The sequence below is a fragment of the Motacilla alba genome, chromosome 2, assembly GCF_015832195.1.
Source record: "Motacilla alba alba isolate MOTALB_02 chromosome 2, Motacilla_alba_V1.0_pri, whole genome shotgun sequence".
Classification (NCBI taxonomy): Eukaryota; Metazoa; Chordata; class Aves; order Passeriformes; family Motacillidae; genus Motacilla; species Motacilla alba.
The window spans coordinates 123,280,086-123,300,972 of NC_052017.1; the positions used below are offsets into that span (position 1 = coordinate 123,280,086).

A 20,887-nucleotide genomic window follows, 5' to 3' on the forward strand; every position below is an offset into this window, starting at 1 on the left:
ACACTGGAAAGCACAGGAACAAAGGCCATGGGTGTTCATGGCCAGAATTCCAACTAAATGGATAGAACTTACATTTTCTGAAAACAAATGGAAAAACCACAGCATTGACATTTGCTATGAATTCCTTTAAGAACATCATACTGTAGATCATGCCTGTTTCCATGAAGAAAAGCAAGTATTTCTCAATCTTCCAATTACTGACAGTAGGAGAGCATCTAGTGGTTTTTTAGCAGTTACAAGTGAGTAAGAAAAGTCAGTCATACAAACAATGCTGAGGTACCCTAACAAGGGTATCCTAATACAAATTATTCCTTAAAATAAAACACTCCTAAAAATTTATTGTAACTCCAGTCAATCTTGCGTAGATCAATTATATTTCATAATCGATCTCTTTATTACCTGAAACTTTTTATATTTCTTTTTATCTGTGTATTTCTGTGTCTTCTGCTATACCATGAATGAAGTAGCCTTCAAAAGGATTACGGATTTGATTGATGGAAGACCATCAAAGAGTTACACATAGCACAGGAACTGGAGGTGCAGAGAGAAGCAGACTGCTTGCTGTGCAGATTGCTCCTGCAGATGCTACCTTGGTGTCTCAGCCAAGGGCTGTGATCTGGAAGTGCTTTGCCTTACTGTGGCTTTGGGTAAAATCTGATCTCATTTCCATGGAGTGGACGACAAGAACAGCTGCTACCTGGATATGGCACTCAGGACATGGTTTAGAGGTGAACATGGTGGTGGTGCCAGGTTGATGGTTGGACTTGGTGAGCTTAGAGGTCTTTTCCAATCCTAACTACTCTACAATTCTAGGACTGTATGTGTGCAAATGCAAACAAACTCTTTGAAAAATTAAGTGTTTCAGTGACATTTTGAAGAACTCATATCATCCCATTTATGGAATGGGCATCTCCCATTTCATAAACTAGAGCTGCTCTACAGTTACAGAAAATGTCTCTTTTCATTTCTGCCAGTGCTGCACCAAAGACTTTGACTAGGTTGGAGCAAAGCTCAGTATGATCCCCAACATACCAGAAGATAGCCACTCACCATTTGTTCTTCACCACGGCCACAACTCCCAGAAACAAGCCCCCCCCGACAAAGGGCCCTGGCACCCCTTCCTGCAGCCCCTGGCTCTAAAGGCTTACCGTTGGGTCGGACAGGAGGGCTGCGGACCAAAGGGCTGGTGGATAAACTGGTGAGTACCATGGCTGCTGTTACTTTATCCATGTCCACTTCTTCCGAAGATTTCCTGAAACACAGTGAGTGGGAGGCAGGAAACACATCAACAAAAATTTAATTTTTTTTAGTGGTTTTTTTTTTTTTTTTTTTTTTTTTTTTTTTAATACCAGCCCAAATCCTAAGCCAGCACAGCACAGCAACAACAACAAGCCACTGCACAGAGTTCTCCAAGCATTGGTCTTCTGGCAACCTGAGCATATCAAGAGGCTTCTATAAGCAAACTAACTCAGTGTTAGTAGGAAAAGAAGTGGGAAAAAAGAATACATCTTTGTATAAAATTTTCAGGATTACTGTGACTGTAACTTTGACTTTGTTCTTTTTTTATTTTTCAGAATTTCAGCTTTCATATTCTTAGAGCAAAGTGTGTTCTTAAGGTGGTTTTCCTCGATGAAGACAGAGATGCAAAACTGGGAGAGATTACTAGCAACATTATCAACATATGTTAGTCTCTGTAGCGTAAAGAAAAACTGTGAACTGGAACTAAGGGATGTGAGTTTGTTGCTTGTGCTTAACACTATTAACATTCCCATACTCTCTCCAGAAGATTGATACTAAATTTTTCCTGGTCAGATTGAAAAGCAAATATTTTAAGTAATTAGGAAACTGGCATAAAAATGGTGCAGGAAGGGTAGGAGGGTAGGGGAGAGAAAGGGAGAGAGGGAGAGAGGGAGGGAGAGAGGGAGAGGAGGTTGTTTTGCAGGTGTGATGGGTGCCTGAACCAGCATGATGGCACAGGGGCCCACTGCTGCCTCAGCCTGGTCTCCATGAGAACCTGTGTAAGTCAGAGGAGAGGACATGGCGAAGGAGTAATAAGGGGAAGGAGAGCAGCCAGCTTTTCAGGGAAAGGAAGAGAAGATTTGGACAATGGCAAATGCCACCAGGAACCAGGATTCAGTGATCCATTGCTCAAGGAGTCATGGGGGGTTTTTTAGGCAAGGAAGGATTTTTTTTTTTGTTTGTACAAATTATATTCTTTCTTTTTTACCCAAGAGTAACTCTCTCACAATGTAAAATTTCTGAGAAGTCAATGCACCAAAATAAAACTACCAAACCCACTACATTTAGCAGACTTTTGCTTTCCACCCTCGTGGGCTGGAAATCCTTGTGGGATTTCCGCCTTGTGGGTGGAATCAAAACAGACAAGTTTTTGAAAACGTTTGCTTTCAAACATATGACTGATCATCCAAAATCATCTTCTCAAGTCCTAGAGATCACGTTAATTTCGTTCTTACAAAAGGACATTTCTCCCGTATTCTGCTTTCTGGATCTCTGGAGATATCTCTGTGCCTTGTCAGGAGCTCTACTGAACAGATCAGGTTGAGTCTAATTTAAAGCCCAAGATAATAAGTGGTCAGCTACCTGCTGTTTCCCATCAACTGTTGGTCAGTAAGACACCAAGAGGAACAGGATGTGCTGGGTGCACTCCCTTTTCTGGAATCCTATCTCACTCATCAGGTGCAAGGTTCATTAACTGCAAACTATACTACAGTCAAAGGCTCTTGATATTTTAGTGAGCAAACCTTGAACTTGCCCATGAAAAGGTTCACAGCTGCTTTCTGGCTGATGCAGGGACCCACACAGATGCTGATGAACACTCTCCCACGCCGCACAACAGCTTAACTCTCACAACTGTCTTTTGCAACACATCAGTGCCTGGAGCTGAAACACTGATGATAGTTCCTGCTGCATTCTGATTATATCTGTAGAAACCCTTCTTTCCTCCAGCCAAGGCTTCTGCAAAGAGCACAGCAGCCATATGGTCATCATCAAGTACTGGAAAGGTCTTGGATGTTTGCTATAATCAGCTGAATTCTTAATCTGTCACCCATTAGCTCCTTGTGCCTGCAGAGGAGTGTTTCACTCAGAATGCCAAATTCCTCTGGGCTCAGAAGACCCTTCCTTGGGGTTGACATGGAGATGCTACACTTTCTCAAGACCAACACTGCCAGATGATTTTCCAATTACCTAATATCCCAGTATGAAAATCTAGTTTCTGAGAAGGCTTCACTTGCTCTGTAGCCTATTCCTGCCAGACTACACCAACTGTCCCTGTGACTATCCAGTTGTGAATGAACCATTACTATCTGCATTTCTGGAACATATGAGGACAAAATGAGCAAAAGTTCCTGATAAGATGGAGAAGCTGATCCCTAGTGTTTGCAACCAGCCTTCCAACAAAGCTCTTCTGTCTGTGTGGCAACAGGACTAACATGTTCCCATCCAGGCCTCTCAAGAATTGCAAAATCTCACTACAGCAGTTGTTGCAATTGTTTGCCAAGTTGGTGTCAGGATGTCAGAGTCTAGACCCGGAGCTAATCACAAAGTTTCTCCAAGCAGTTTATAATTAACTTCTTCTAGTTATTTTGATTTTCTTCTCCCCTCTACAATGATAAGCACTGCTGTCCTGAAAATCTAGCCCTTGCTCCAAATAATTTTACAATGTCCCAAAATTGTCAGCACTGGCATCTGTGCTTAAGGTGGAAGTTTTCACAAGCAGACAAAGAATAGGAATAGTCATGAGAATCCTTGTCATTTCTAGCCATGCTAAACCACACTCTTGCAATTACGGGAATCCTTTTTTCTTCCTGATCCAATTTACCAGGATAACAGCCCAAATAAAACGAACTTTGGACTTTCTCTCTGCCTGTTCTGAATTACAGTCATTTTTACTATTTACTGCTCCTCAACTGCATCCAGCAAGCAAGAACACTGCTCATACTTCCCAGCCACAAGAATTTTAGCAGCTACAAGTGTTCGCTTATGTGACTCTGTTCCATTTTTACAGTTTGGCTCATAAATGTAAACACACATATTTCACATATCATTCAGCCAGTACTGCAGCAGCAGCAGCAGCCTTTGAGATACAGGCAAGGCATAAAACTGAAGATAGCAACCACTAAAGCCATCTGCATTTAGTCAGCATCACATGTGAGTTCATGCCTTAAGATTTCCCCAGTATTTTCCAGCTTTCTCTACTGGAAAGCTGAACCTGCACACAGCTGTTCAACACTATTTGGACTCAGAAGGGAGAATAACTTGTTACGCATCAATTGTTCCCAAAGCATTTATCTCACCATTGCTAAGGCGATTTTCTGTGGAATGAAATCATAAGCCCTGATGTTACTGTTATTAGGTGCAATGAAATTTAAATCAGTTGTAAGATCATCTACTACATCAACTATGAAGATTTCTTTTCTCTAACCTCACATCCCAGTCTCCAAATTCCATCTTCCATCTTCTGGATGGATGTATCTGTGTCAGCCCAACTTGCATTTGAGAACCAAGCAGTTTTGGAAGTCCTTTCCTTCCAAGTGTTTGTAAATCCAAACACATGAAATAGCCAAATTACAACAAATCAGCTAAGATACTAGCAGTAGAAGTTACAGGTCCTTGGAGGCAGACCTTTTACCACCACCCCAGGTGTCTTTGTTTCACATCTCCCTGCTTCCTCAGCAGGGGGAGTGGTTTCACTGGATCCCTGCAACACACTGCTCTAGCCACCCTGGCAATTAAGTGTCCTTTTCTTTAACAGTCAAGGCCAATCAGACTTGGTTACTACACTTACTGATGATCAATCCTTTCTCTGATTTTGCTGATGAATTTATTGCTTTTTTGATAATAATTTATCGATCTTAACCACCCATCACAGTTTCCCCACTCAAAACTCTCTACAAGGAAAGGCTGGGTTTAAGCTCCAAGAGATGAGAAAAAGAAGGTCCCAGACAAGTCTGAGGCTATGCAAGTGTTCCAAATCGATGCAACGTCCAATCTCCTACATTTCTTCTGCCAACTCTTGGCCACTGTTACCTTCAAACTCCCTACTAAATATTATTCCCATCTGAACACACCTATATGACAGTTCTATTTTTTTTTTCTATTCTTCAAGCTTGCTCTCAAATAAATCTTTAGAAATACAAATTTTATTCTAATTTTTCAGTCTTTAGACTATTCTTTATTACTTGCCTGGCTTAGATCAAAAAGCCTGCAGTCCTTCCTCTTGGAGAGACTGCATTTTAAGTCAGTACTTTACCTAACCATATTTTAAGGGTACTGGAGAATATTCTCAGAGCAGAGAAAGTAGTAGTGGTAGCAGATGCTTTTGGTAAAATTGACCCTATTGAAGAGCACAACCAAGTTTACTTGAAGCAAAGAAAAAAAAAATCATTAACTAGGATTGATAAGAAGAGAAGCAGTCAAGCACAAAAATGTTATTATTCCATGTTAACTGTCTACTGTCCTCCAGCCAAAATTCAGCTTATGACAGTGGTTCACAAAACACCTGGACCTTTTGTAAGAAGTACAATACAAATATGTGTGCTTTAATAAGCTATAACTGGGACAAAATAACACTATATTTAAATTGCTCTCTCCCTCCCATACTTACATGTGCTAAATTCTCATAAAAGGACTTCTGAAACCTGAGTATGGTTGCTTGACTATAGCCACATTACACTGATAATGTCACACTGAGCACTGCATCAATACTGATAAACATGATGTTAGAAGCTTTTGACACCAAAAATATGATTCATCCTACAATGAATCATTGTAATTAGTATACTAGTAATAACAGAAGCACTTCCGAAGTAAAAATCCTAAATTACATTTTACAGGTGAAATAAAAATATTTTCTTCAGTTCGTCATTAAATGAAAAAAAACAACATCCTAACAGAAAACCAACAAGAAAATCCATGTACATGGCTGTGACTCTATGTATCTTAAGTAACTACAACCATTCTTCTATAAAGTAAATATCTACATTATGCTGCAAAATATTCTTAGTCCATACAATACTTTGCATTTCCCATAATATTTGGTTACCATGTAACAACTCAAAATACTGACAGTACAGATAAATTTTCTTACTTTTTGCTCTTGTGTTTGGTTGCTGATTATTTGGTTGAGATCAAAAACTGCTCACTTGCCAAACAAAAACCCAAAAATTACAGAGAGAATGGTCCATACAAATAGTCCAAGGTCTTCAGCATTCTTTAGTAAAAGCCATAACTTTCACAATAAAGCAAAAAGCAAAGGTAAAGATATCCAAATATTACATTAAATCAACATGTTACTAGAATGATGTATCTCAGAACACTGAGAGCATTACTGTTTACACATTTAAAAAGAGAACTGGTGTTTGATATTTAAAACAGAGATACACTAATAATGCACCAAGCAGAAGTTAGGGATTTCTGCCTTTGTTCATTTTGGTCAAACATAAAATTAACATTTTCCACGCTAACTTTATATTTGCAGACTCATTCATTTGCAGAATGAAGGCCTTTTCTTTATTTCTGCTGTCCTTGTTATACATAAGCAAATTTTTTTTTATACTGATAGTGACTAGAATTAATTCAGATGAAAATACAAATATAAGAACTTTTCTTCTTCAAAAATATATATACCTGAACATCTCAAGATAAAAAAGAAAAATGCATCAAAGACCACCTCAAAGTTCTCCATCTCCTCCTGGCCAAGCTAATGGATTTTGTGGTTCAGTTATCCAAAGGGCCTTTGGAAGTCTGGCTGGTGTATTAGAGCCTGAGAGCACTTGACAAGAGTCCTCAGTAACTGAGACATTGACTTTCCATTCGGACTGTAATGGCTTAAAGACAATAAAAAGTCTCTGCACATCAGTCCTAAGAGATGGGGGACATTCACAGAGTGGTTCCCAGTATCCTGGAGTAGAAAATACAGTTTAACAGAACTGAAGAGTAAGTGGTGTACCACACAGGCAGGTTTCTCAAAGTGCTTTATTTGAACTTGCATCTAGCACTGCTCCACAAAGAATGGACCTGGTTTTACAAACACCTATTTCTCTATTGTCTACATTTTCACTAAAACCATTGAAACTTGACAGAAGAGAATCCATTCATTTTTACTACCAATTTGTAGATGTAGACATCCAAGAAATTGCAGTATTTTGTTCCAAAGGTTGGCTGATGTACTCTCCCACACACTGGGCTCTCCCTTGTCTCTCCCTGTGCTGCTCCAGCCACCCCCTCAAGCAAGATGCCTTCCCAAGCCAGTATGTCCCCAGGAGGACCTGGAGCACCCTTTCCCAGTGCCCTCTCCCCCCTGAGGAGGTACAGTCCAGTGATGATACCTAGGCTGCCACGGAGGCTACCGCCACACCAGGCATCTGTGAGGGCTGGCAGAGCTGCATAAGCAATAAAAAGGATGTCCAATTTCCTGTGATTTCTGATGTAAACAGATCCCATGGACATGCTCCTGCTGCCCCCTCTGCAGACCAGTGGCAGGAACAGCTGCTTTGCCCCCTAAGGCTCACCAGAAAAGTTTGCTTAAGTTTTGCAAAACAGATGGAAAATGCCTTTTTCATAGAAACCTTTTTATTACTGCTTTTTGAGCAACTTGTCTGACTTCCTTAAAGATAACTGAAATTTCAAACCTATCCATATGGAAACAGGATTGAACTCTAGATCTTACTATCTGATTTACAAAATATGGGATACAGTGTGCTGAGAGTAGGGAGGGAGAGGATGAGTTGTAAAACACTGCTCTCATTATTGGCTGGTGATAAGATCTCCAGTTTTAAATGCTCTGCATAAACAGGAACAGTGAGGCAAGCCAAATTCCACACTGGGAGATAAGCTGCAGTTTACAGGAACAATTTATTCTATATATTGAAAAGATTGATCCAATGAATAATTTTTACTTTTCAAACAGCTGCAACCTATCAGGAAAACTTATCTGGTGTAGAGCCCTTGGGGCAATGACTGAAGATTAAGTAGAAGTATGACACAGAAATTGTCTGCTTCAAAACAGAGCAATCAAATAAAGAGTAATCTCTTGACAGATTATGAGTGCAAAGCAAAAATTAAATTAAGAAAGGAATAACAGAACCCTGCAGAGAATGGTTATCCCTTATGGTCATCCACAAATCTTGAGGATTTTTGGGAAGATTTTCTGTTCCATTTTTTCTACTTTAAAGGCCACTTGCTGATGCAACAAATAACTCTATCTGCAAACCAAGCCTCAACAGTGCCCTGAAGCAACAGACCAGTTATTCCAAATTTATCCAAAATATTCATGTTCCATCCCTTTCCTGCTTGTGCCTTATGCTACTGTTCTAGTTTGTTCACAGGTACATCCCCACTCATAAATGAGATCACTTTGACAGGGTACTGTTTACAGAAAGAAAACTTCACACTTCTGATGCTTTCCTCAGGGAAAAGGGCTGGACCACTTGCTCAGTGCAATAAAAATTACCACGTTGAACATGAAAAAAGATGAAAAAGAAACAAAACAAAAAGTCCATAAATCTTACTTAATTTTTGAGAAGAATGATTAGCTGAAGATATCCTTACAGCACATGCTACAGGAACTTTGTCTTTACCAAAGAGAAAATGCAAGATCAAAAATGTTTTGCTTTTCCTTCTTCCCTCCTTATCTATTGTAAACAGTATGATTCCTACACTGTATGAATATTCCCAAAATATGCTTTATAATAGTACTGCATATATACAGTCCTAATGCACATACATGGGTAATTTGCCCAGCATAATTTGTCTGTAAACAGTTGTTGTAAGTCAAGTTTAAAATAATATTTAACATTTTTTTTCTGCCACAAATTAAAGTATAATTTTTTTCTAATAAAATATACATTGATGAAACACTTGATAAAATCTGCAAGTCCTCATTTAACCAAATCAAAGAGCATAGGAATGTTGTTCTGGTACTAATGTGAACACTTTCCTGAAATCAAGCCAGTCTCAAAAATGACCCAAGGGGTTGTTTCTGTTTATTTTTAATATTTACATGTTAATATTTACATTCTTTCTGAGCTTTCCAATTATTTGGAAATAATTTTTTTTCCAAGCAGGAAGCAAAGAGAATTGTAAATAAAAAGCCACTGACTCTGGACAGAGCTGCCAGCACTGCTGAAAGAGATCTGGAGACTCCAGGCAAGAGACACCTCTGAGAGGATCCTCTGCTTCCTGCTAAAGTGAGGTTGTACCTCCCAAAGAGTGGAACCATTAAGCCATTGCTTCTATGGCATGCACAAGCCAAACAGTCACAGCACCATAAACTATCTTCCAGTGTTTCTTTGTTATTGCAGGCATTCAGGAGACACACACTATAGTCCCACCTCACAACTGGCTGTATTTCTGTCCTTCTCCATCCATTAGTAACCTGCTTCCAAACAGGGAAGGCACAGAGTTAGCTCATCTTGCCCTCTCCAGTCCCGACTTCCCTTCATCTCCTGTCCTTGGGGAAGTTCTGCAGAGCTACACGGACTACAGTACCTGTGATAGCTTATTCAAAGCTATTTTGTCTATGCACACATTCATGGAGAGCATCCACCTCTCAGATGGGTTCTCTTTCCATTTCCCTGACCATCCTACAAGTCTGCGTTCATCTCTTTTTAATAAGAGTACATTCATCATGAGCAAAGCCGCTCCAAGTGTTGTTAACACAGTCGTGTCAACATCGTCTACAAGAACGATGTTGACATTTTTTCCTGTTCCTGTTGAAATCTATGATTTGACTCACAAGGATAGCTCAGTCACCTGTAAGGAAGAGTAGAACCCCACTGCTGTTCTCTTCATCACTTGTTTACAACTAATGAAGTTGGAATTATTTGGGGCTAATGAACTTATTGTTTTGAACAGGTGATGAAAATGTTTCCTTCTAAATACAGTAACATACACAACTGACATTTATTTTTACACCCAGCCTAATTACAGGCCAGATTTTAATGCTTTTCCTTTCTTGGTTTTAATTTTCTCAGGAAAGATCATTATTGAGATAGCAGCACTTCCACATACTTTTCAGGTAGAGCAGTAGGGTGCATGGTACAAATACCAATAACACATAAACTCTCATACCTTATATGTGGGACTCTACAGACCACTTGCAGTACTCTGCAGCCAGCACAGACTGTGTCAAAGGAAGATGCAATAGGGACATTCCCACAATTGATGTATCATCCTATCCCCATGATGGACAAATTTCCTTTCACTCTGTAACCAGATTTGAAAATCACAAAAAGAACATTCTAAATATTTCAATACATATTCTATCAGCTATGGCTCTTCTTTTATCAGCTATACTCTTCCTCATTTTCTCCCTCCTCCATATATTGTCCTCATGTCTGGGCTTCAGTCACATTCCAGGGCAGGGAGCAGAGAAATCTAGTTACATTATTCAGGAGACAAACAATGCCTTGTAGCAGGTTTGATTTAGTTACCTCTGCAACTGTTCTGTTGTTTTCAAGCTACCAGACATGGAGAGCAAAAGCTCCAAGCTCGTCATTATTTGTTATGACATCATCTCCTATCAATTGCCTTTTTGATGTGAGCATATCCAGTAACTTCAGCACTTCTTTACATCAAGCTCCTTCCATGTTTATCAAGCCACAGTTCAGGATACACCCTGAACTAATGCTGAGACGGGAAGGAGTTTCGGAATGAAAATGTCTCAGTCAGCCAGAGATGTGAATGATGTACTTTGTAGCAACCCACAGTTCCTCCAAATTACACTCGAGAGAAACCAAGTGAAGCCCCCGAGGCTATTCCAGTGTCAAGAAACTGCCTTCGCCAATTTTATGCCATGATGACTCAAGAGACAAACTGACATTCTGACAACACACTGCAATGTGTTGAAGAGCTAAAGGAGACCTGAGTCGTCCTGTTTTAGGAAAGAGAGTGCTCGATTGCAGACTGAAATAAATCCCACCACATTAAAAATACATTGTGCGCTAAGCATCACCATCTTGTATACACTCTACACCATATAAACTTGTTTTGGGTGGCACATAGTTTACCACTAAGTCTTTCAGATTTTTCAGATAGGTTGCTTTTTCAAAAAAAAAAAAACACCTCACAATTACACATGAGAGGTTTCTGTTGTTTCCTTAGCACTTGAAATTTCAACTGAACATTTTGAACTGTGAAGTTTCGCCACCAGATAATCTCCAAGCCTAACCAACACAGTGTTTTTAACAAGGGCAACTGACTTTGAAACAATTAAGGCACAAAGCCGTCTCTTCACTGACCCATCTCTCCTATAAAGAAGAAATACATTAAATCGAACATCTATCTTTCTTCTTGCTTTTTTAAACAACTCTTCAAACTTTTCGAAGGTCCAAAACAATTTAATTTCTTCCAAAGGAGTCAAATACAACCTCTTAGACAGCCATCTCCTCATCCCATGAGTTAAACTTTTTCTGAACAGGTAAGAACTAAAGAGAGGTTAAAAAACGATGGATATGAAAACAGACACTACAAAACAACAAGACCTGAGAAAAATGGACATTAAGGAAATGCCACTGAAGCTTCTGGGCAGAGTAGGACCTATCAGGCACAAGCCAAAGGTGCTTGACACTACCTACACATCCATGTTAAAGCACCACTATGGTTGCCAGCTTTCTTTTTTCTTTTTGGCTGAGCAAGCCATCTGCACAGTTGGTGTGTGGAGTTCCAAGATCACTGTCCCCTGCATGTACACCGTACAGCATGTGCATGTGACTGTCAAAGAAATCCCAGGCAATAATAACTGCACCAAAATTTATGTATTTATGTACAGCAGAGTAATATAAACAAGAAAACGAGGAAGTATGGACCATCTAGACAGCAGTCAGTGTTCACTGATAGCAGGTATTAGACTTCACGACCATATAAGTTTTTTCACCACTCAACACTAACTACTGCATTGAAGGTGCTCCTCTTTAATAACCCCACTGAGGATGAGTTTAAAATATTCTGAGGTACAAGGCCCCTCCTGAGCCTGTAAACAAATAAAATTGTTCTGTATTTCCCAGCTCAGGATGTTCTCCTAGGGTACAACTTTCTAACTGATAGATGTTTGCAAGGAGAAGTGGAGGCAGATTAGTCATAATTTTTTTTCATTCATGTAGTATTGTTGTGTCCAGCATCCCAAATAATGAGAGTTAAAACCCCCAACACTAGACCTAGAGCTTTGATTTAAACTAATCCATGGGTACAAGTCCCAGTGTGAAAAGAGATATTTCACACATAGATCTGATGATGCTGCAGCTGGGAATGATCATTCTTGCTGTAATAGCATGAACTGAAAACCTTTGTCATGGCAGGAAAAACAGTATCGCGCATTTCTACTTTGCATTACACTGCAGTAAGGCCATCAAGCAAGATGCCACAGTTCATTTAAACTGTGTGACATTATAGTATCTACATCAGACCTTCAGATCTACCTTAAATTAAATTTGCATCTCACCTTTTATCCCACCACCACCAATTTAAGTAGACTTATTCACTTATAAACAGTTGTAGCACCCAAAACCCAGTAGTATGAGTGATGATTTGTGACAATTATGGATACACAGTGGTTTTTCTTTGAAGCTACGAGGAAGTCACTTAGTCCCAGTGACTAAGTGATTAAGTGACTAAGTCCCAGTGACTAAGTAACCAGAGTACTCTGGTTTCTCACCTTTGATTCCCTTCTTTTAGGGAAATGAAGATATTGCCCTTTTAGAGAGAGATGTCAATGAAAAACACCAGAAACCAAACCAACCAACCAACCAAAAAGTTTATCATAGAATGGCCTGGGTTGGAAGGGACCCTAAAGATCATCTAGCTCCAGTGCCCTTGCCACAGGGAGGGACATCTTTAACTAGACCAGGTTGCTCAGAGCTATGTTGGTTAAGTTCTCAAAACACATGACACAATCATGGTGGAAACAATTGGACCTGAAGTTAGAATCTGACCTTGTAACAAAGACAACTGCAATACAACAATACCAAATCATCAACAATTAAAGGCTCCACAGTCAAGCAGAGGGTGGACAACACACAACCTGAGACTAGAGGAAGGCTGATATTCAATAATGTGCAATACAGAAAACACCTTCTGAAGCGGTAGAGGATGCAGAAAAAGCTGGAGGCAGCAATTACCACATATGGTTCTATGGGGACAGTAGGAGACTTGGAAAAATTAGTCTGCAAATTATTGCCTTCCCTGTCATTTGTTTCCAAGCAATTTACCTATGATCTGTAATATCATTATAGGAAATAACCAAAATACATATTTACATTTAGAGTGAAATAAACACAGAGCTTCATAAACAATCTGGAGATACGAAAATAAACATGGATTAAGAAGTCCTATGAAACTTATTTTTGATAAAGCATTGTAAGTGTACAAGATGGTCAATTTAGATGGAATAAAACTGAAGGGAGGTTTCAGGAATCTTTATAAGTACTCTTGATCTGAATGCTTTTCCAAGATGCTTTTAACATTAAACATTCATTGTGCTATGAAATATATTTGCTCTGTGAGTCCAGGGCTTTTTGTTGTGTTTCTGTTTGCTTTTTAATTACTTGAATACTTTGTATTGAAAAGAATGAAACCACTGACATAATACGTGGTAGCTGAAGAATGCATCTGGCTTAACTCTGCTGTTATCTTTAGTGCTCTTGCTCTGAATTCAACCTTTTTTTCATTACAAGAAACTACCAAAACTGTGGCCTGCAGGTAACAAAGGCAAATTGAGAATACACCACCCAGCCTCTGGTTAGTAGTAGGTCCATCTTGTTCCCCAGTTTGGTCTGCTAGACAAAAACACTTCCTTGGTAATGTATGTATTTGTGTTAGAAGCTGTTTAGAAAGCCAAAATTCAACAATGCTGTACAGACTCAGTGGCTGAATATGTTCTGGTAGTTTTCAAATCAGGTAGCAAACCTGCTCACCACCTTTATTTTTCATTATTATTTTTATCTAGGAAAACACTGCTCTCACAAATATTACAAGCGATATAAAACAGCTGGTCAGTTATTGTGGGTCTGGCATTATGCTCATGTTATCCATTCTCAGACTTCCATAAAGTTACTTCTGCAATCTAACAGTCACCAAAAGAAATCACACAAAACATGATCTTCATTAACATCTTCACCACTTTCCATACTGTCCTATGCAAGCAGTGTTCTGTATTAAACTACAGATGCATGTTGTAAAAATCTACCAAAGTCTTACTGAAATATCCATGTTACACTGGATACTACAAACCTTATTTCTGGTTCCCTCTATAAAAGACAATACAGACTTTAATGACAAGAAGGCACAGTTTTCTGTTACAAAATTCTCTTCTTCCTCTCAGAAAAGAGCTGGACTCTTTTCCACTATTAGTCAACAAAGTACAGCATTTCCCATCTTTTATTTTCTATTTTCATACAATTTGCAATGGCCTAATGGTCTAGTTTCTTTGTCTTCGGATCACAAATGTAGAAGTGGCTAAGCATGTGGAATGTTCCCCACTAATGAATTAAGAGTATTTATAGTCAGAGAGGCATTGACATTTAAACATTTAGTTAAATTATTTAAGGACTTTTTTCTATATGCAACAACAGCACCTCTTCCTTCAGAATAGAGTCTCAGAGGAGCACTGTTATTAGTTTATTCTCAAAATTATACCCACTAGAAACACAGGCTTGGAAAGCTGGGAGAACAGTAAATGCAATCACATCCCACTCTGCACACTCTCAAGCGGACTGTCCACAGTTTTCTTAAATTCAAACATCCTTGCCCCTCATCTTAGTCCCTCTGTGATGCTCTGCTCCAGTCTTTTTACACTCCATTTTCTTCCTGACACCAGACTGCCCCTAGTATGCCTGTCTTTTCCAACAACCATCAAAGAATTTCAGGGAGAAAAAAACCCTACGATTTAATGAAAATTCTAGGGATAAGGCAAATAAAGACATTAACAAATAAATAAATCTTTTCATAAAACAGATGAAAAGAAGAAGCTTCAGCCTGTGAGCAGCTGGCAGGTGCCTGCTTAACATCTGCTTTCATGAAGTCCTGGACAGCCACAGCCTCCTCCTTCCTGCTCTCTGTGGAGCCCCCAATTAGTGTGTTAGCTGCTTTGGACAAAAGAGACACCCTTCATGAAGAATGAGTTACTTCTTCATGAGTTACTGAAAGCAGCATTCACCTGACAGCAGGTTTTAATACAATACAAACATGAGCACTTCCACAGGGGATTACATTACTATCCTGCAGATACACTGTATTTTGTGCAAGCTGGAGCACTGCAGCTATACGCTATCTTTGCTGAACACTACAGCATTTTGAAAATCTACCAGTTTTATTTAAAGAATAAGCCATCTTGAGAACGTCCATAATTTCTGGTTGTTTTTCCCCAATAGAAAAATGAAGGTGACTGAATTTATGCTTTCTCCATTACACATATCAATACAGATGTAAAAATTGCAACGCAGCTTCAACTCTCCAGTGGAGCTGATAGCAGTCTCATCTCTACTATTACCCTTTGGCTTTTAAAAGCAGATAAACCATATTATTTCTCTCTTACTTCCATTCAACAATCTTTTCTTGTCCACACACAACCTTGACTCTTCCCCTACCAAGCAGAACTTGGCAGGTCACTAATTCCCCTGGCTAGCTTAAGGTACTTTTTGCCTTATTTCATCTCCAGCACAAAGTCCTCATATAACATGCTGTTAGGGAAAAGACATAGGTAGGAAAGTACTCCTGGATCCCCAGTATGATCTATCTGACACGAGTCACTATGGAGAAGTGTCTGACAACTAGCACAGCAAAGAGCTCCTCCCCTGGGCAGTGGGAAATGCTCTCTATCCTTTATGTGACAGGATTTTACTGTTTGCACTGCAGATCTAAGCAGATGAGGAAATTTAGGCCAGCATCTTTCTTTAGAGCATGCTGGGAGTAAGGAAGCCCAAGTGATACCAAGTGCATCTTAGTAGGATGTTTCCTGTTTGCAAATAAAGATGATGATACTCTTACAGCCTGATACTCTTACAGCCCTGATCATTGTGGCTGCAGCTTCAGTAGTAGGTTCAACTCATCCCTTGGTCAGCATTGTCACAAAGGTATTAATCTCGGACAGCACACATAGATCCATTTCCAGAATATCTGTATGCTTCAGGCACTACTCCATACAGACACAACTATTAAAACTGCTACTGCTTGACTTGGAACTTTGAGAACCATGGGTCTTGCAACTTGGCCAACTAAATCAGATTAAAATCATATTTGTGACAAACAAATTCAGCAAAAAGAAAGGTATTTCTGTGCTTCAGGGATGACTGCTAACTGTGAAGAAATACACGGCACAGCCATTGACTACAATAGCTGGACATTTTTACTCATGTTGTGATAATGTACAAGATAATGTACATGATCAAACTGGAGCAAAATGGGAACAAAAAAAAAAGAGCACATGTGCATGTGCACATAAAACTAAAAGAGCTACAATTTTATGACTCAAATTTTTTGTTGTTGTTGTTTTACATTTCATATTCCATCCTCTTGTCTAATCCCTTATAGTTGAATTTTTTTTGTTCACTGATTATATATAAAATAAGATAAAGAATCATGCACCCAATGTATATTTATCCTTCACTTTAAAGGAATATTTTAAAAAGATAAGCACTAACTTACAAAGCTGGAAGAAAAATCATAGTCACGTGTTTGTCTCTGAATACGATCCAGAAATGGATTTCCTAACAAAAGATATTCAGCTATAAACAGCAATATGCAGAGCATGATAAATCACTTAGAAGCAAGCATCTGTAATAACACAGCCTCCAAAGAACATTTCACAAGCAAAAGTATTATTAAAACAATAACACATGCTTTCAGACTGATTTCTCTTGGTATCAGTTTGCAACCAGGGACTTGTTTTGAAGATGTGAAGATAAACTCAAGGGCAGATTCAGCTTGTGACAGTTTCCGTACGCCTGCTCTCCTGCCTGCCCTCCCTGCCCACTGCTGCGCTGAAGGGATGCTCTGTCACAAGAGATACGTCAACCAGCCAACCAGCAAGGCTGTTATGCAACGCGTCCATCTGTGGTTCCTCTGCTGGCATTGACTGCTCGCCTCAGGAAAGCCAAGAGTGTCAGCAGCCTTGCTTTGTAAAGACTCTCCTTGTTCTTTAAATAACTCCAAGGATGACGTTTGTGTGACTCCTCGCTGCCATACCTGGCTCGTGAAGAGTAATGTATGGAATCCTGGCAGCACAACACCAATTGCAGTCCCCTGGGACTGCATTTCTGGGAACTGGGAAAATCCTGCCTTTCCAAAGCAGAAACCCAGCAAAAAATCCACAACACCCAACAGAACAGGAGGTGAAAATGCAACAGCTTCATCCCTGAGCATTTTATTCTACCTGAGTCTTCATCCAAGCTGACATCTGATGACCAAGCATGTTTCTGGCTGAGCACAGATCCAGGCCAGGAGGAGAAAGAGAAAGCTGATCCCTCCTGCTCCCACTGGTCTGTCAGTGGCCCAAGCATGCCAGCATGGGAATGGGTAAGACTCCCACTCATTTGAACTGCTCTGGTTTCTGTTTTTCTGCCCAGATAACAGAACTGCTGGTAACTGCTAAGATTTGTCCCCAATTTAGTGGTGTTTATCTAAACACACTCCTAAGTAACACCAACACTTTAGCCAAAGGTGAATAATTAGAAGCTGAAGACTTTCAACTGGATATTGCTGGGTGCAAACACAGTCAAATAAAAAAAAAGACAAGTAAAAAGCTTTGGCCAACTTCTGTAATTCACACCTTCCTTCAGCACACCTCATTCCCAAGCAACATACCTGAGACAAATTTAAACATCTAAAATGTGAGAAGAGACATGTGCACCACAAAGCTACATGTGTTGGGCTGTTTAAACACATTCATGTGTCAACATCAATATTAAAATATTTATATTAATATTAAATATATTCTGCTGTCAACATCAGCAGACAAATGTTATTTTGGTATCCACTCAAGACCATGTCTGAACCACTTTAATCACTTGATGGTGGGCATTTTATCAAAAATATTATCTTTTCAAAACACCTAATGAAAATCTAAAGCAAAATAGAACTGTGCTGTTGCATGTGTCCCCACACTCATGCTTCGTCTAGAATAAACAGTAATTTGGGACACACAACCCAGCACAACATAGTAAGGACCAGTTTTTCAGAAATCTCTTTAGGTGAAAACTTTTCCAAAAAAAGTTAAAAGCAAAAACAAAATGGCTTTGCAATCAGTTGTTGCAATCAATGTGATCAACACAGCTTAATGCATCACTCTTAAATCAAAAAAGTGCAGAAGTAAAGCTGGCTTCACATTTCAGCCTATCTGAGTTATTCAGGGAAGCCCAAATGTCTTGCACAATTCTGCTGTGGCATTATCGTCATGGTGAACAGCCAAGATTTCAGATCAATTGAATGCAGTAATCAGCAAAGTAATCATAGCCTTCGTTTTTTGACTAATCTCCTAATTTTTTATTCCTCAGTTGATTTTTAAAAAAAATACCATTATTGAAAGAATCAAAGAAGATTCACTAGAATCAAAGAATATGTGACTTTAGGAGTTGCCTTCACATAAACATTCACAAGTAACTTAAGTTTAGAGTAAAATACAGCAAGTAAAGGCTGTATGCTCACTAACATGGAACCATACTTCTTTAATGTGTGCAATACATTCCCTAATACTGCAAAATGTTTGCAAAAGTAATATCCAGTACTTCTGAGTCGTTATGAGTGGGCTGGGGGTTATTACAATAACAGTCAAGAAAAAACAGCATTTGTTTCAAAAAGTGGTAGAAGAGAAACTGCTTATTAAAGAGAGAGAGAGACTTTATCTAATTATTTCTGGCAAGGATCTGCATAACGTCTGTTCCCAGAGCTAAACCTCAGGGACAAAATCTGTGGGGTCAATATTTATTTTTGTTAACTTGAGCCTCACTTCAGCTTCAACTTGTATGAACAGAAATCTGTAAAAAATAAAAACATTTAGAGAAGCTTTTTTTCAGCCAGAATTTTTACTGTATTTTAAAATCCAGCTCTGGAGTATCCATTTTTTCAACTTTTTTTTCCCATGGAAGTTTTTGTCAGATGAAAATCATGCATCTTAGAAGATGACACCGAATAGATACACGCATAGTCCAGAGGATTTCAGCACATTTACTGATTGCATTCTTCCACATTAGACTGCTGGGAGAAGTCAGTAGCTGAAATTTTGTTTCAGTAGCCTACAGTCCTCCATACTGAAGAAAAACCACATATGATGAAAAGGGCACTCTTTTTGGCCCCCATACTTCCACTCAAGAAATTCCATTAAGTTATATGTTGCCTTTTTCTTCTCTTAGTTAAAATAGAATTTGACAAGGGAAGTTTAACAAGGTGAACCTCAGCTTGCTAATGCAGAATTGTAATTGATTGCATAATGCTTTTTAGAATCCATTTATAGTGGGAACAAGAATATAGTTATTGATGGAAATTGCAAATAAATACCTGCTCCACTCAGAAATCAGCTGACAGCTCTGGTGACCTGCTACTTGATTTAATTTCCATTAATTTTCCACCGGAGAAACTCCCAGCAGGGAACACAAAAGATTCAACAAGAAGTTTCTACAAATATTTGCCTCCTTTACCCAAGCAATCCTTTTTCCTGTGCTGTTTTTAAGTTAAATGTGCTAAAATCAATGTTTTTGCACATGACAGGCTATTCCAAGCCTTGTGGAAACAATCAAAACACAGGGTACCAGCGGTGCACTGCATGAAATGCCTCAAGAAGTTCCCAAATTAAAAAAATCAAATAGTCAGCTAATGAAAACAATGTATTTTCTTCAAGCAGTCATAAATATCAAGGATCTAATCCTGCAAAATTTAGTTCACACCAGGAATTCTACCAAAATTAATCCCCTTTTTTGGTCTCTAAAACAGAACCTCCATCAACCCAGAAAATGCCTGTTTGGCATTTCTTATAGGATTAAAATGTATCAGTATTGTGACTTAAGCCCTATAAAAGGGAGTTTGATGAACTACTTCAAATTTATTTATTTATTTATCTATTTAGGTAAATGAAATGCAGAATTAAGCAACAGCTGAGTGGATAAATTGCCATGCATTTCTGAACCAGGAGAAAATGCTCCGATTAATTTAAAACACCATTCTGCAAAGCGAGTACTAGAAATGGCCACATGCAAACGTGCATGTCAGGTCACTCTGAAACGGCTGTTTTCAAAATGTGAGCTCCTGAAAGAATAACTAAATAGGAACACAAAATTAAAATACAGCTGCATAACAGTATTTATTTATTTATTTATTTATATGCACACAGACACCCAAATCAGCTCCAAGTTAACAAGCTGAAGTCCCCCTAAGTAAGATGTTTGGTGCTGAGGAGAAGGCAGCACAACGCCGCTGCTTTCCATTAACATGACAACTCAGGAGTAGGCCCAGGCAAGGGACCGCTGGGCACAATGCCAGCAGATAAAGTTCAAACTTGCATCCCCTATCTTCCAGTCAAAGATCTTACAACTGCAGGAATCTGGAAATCTCAGCTGCATTTCAGGAAATCAAAACGCAGCCCCCGAATTTTAAACCTGCACCCTGTTGAGTTTGGTAATAGATGAAACCAAGTGGTGGTTTCCCCCCTTCCACCCTCAAACCAATCTTCCCCCACTGCACCTATACGCAGCAGTACCTTAAAAAATACAGCAAAACCCAGAAAAAAAACATTCAGATGGCTTTGGTAACAAATCTAGGACATCCATGCCCGTGTTTAAGCTTTTAAATGTAGTAAAATGTTGCCTCCAGCTCGATTATTTAGCTTCCTGGGTACAAAAAGGGTATGGTTGAGAGCACTGAGCATTCTCACTCTCCCGCAAGC

General features: G+C 39.2%; 1 protein-coding gene across 2 annotated transcripts in view; it reads right to left on the minus strand.

The window, feature by feature from the left end:
• Positions 1-20,887, minus strand: part of ZNF704 (zinc finger protein 704) — a 102,034-nt gene that overhangs the window by 37,822 nt on the left and 43,325 nt on the right. For both annotated transcript variants that reach the window (XM_038127726.1, XM_038127725.1), the window contains exon 3: positions 1,149-1,252. In XM_038127726.1, coding sequence (XP_037983654.1) covers positions 1,149-1,252 — 104 coding nt within the window. The remainder of the gene's footprint in view (positions 1-1,148; positions 1,253-20,887) is intronic.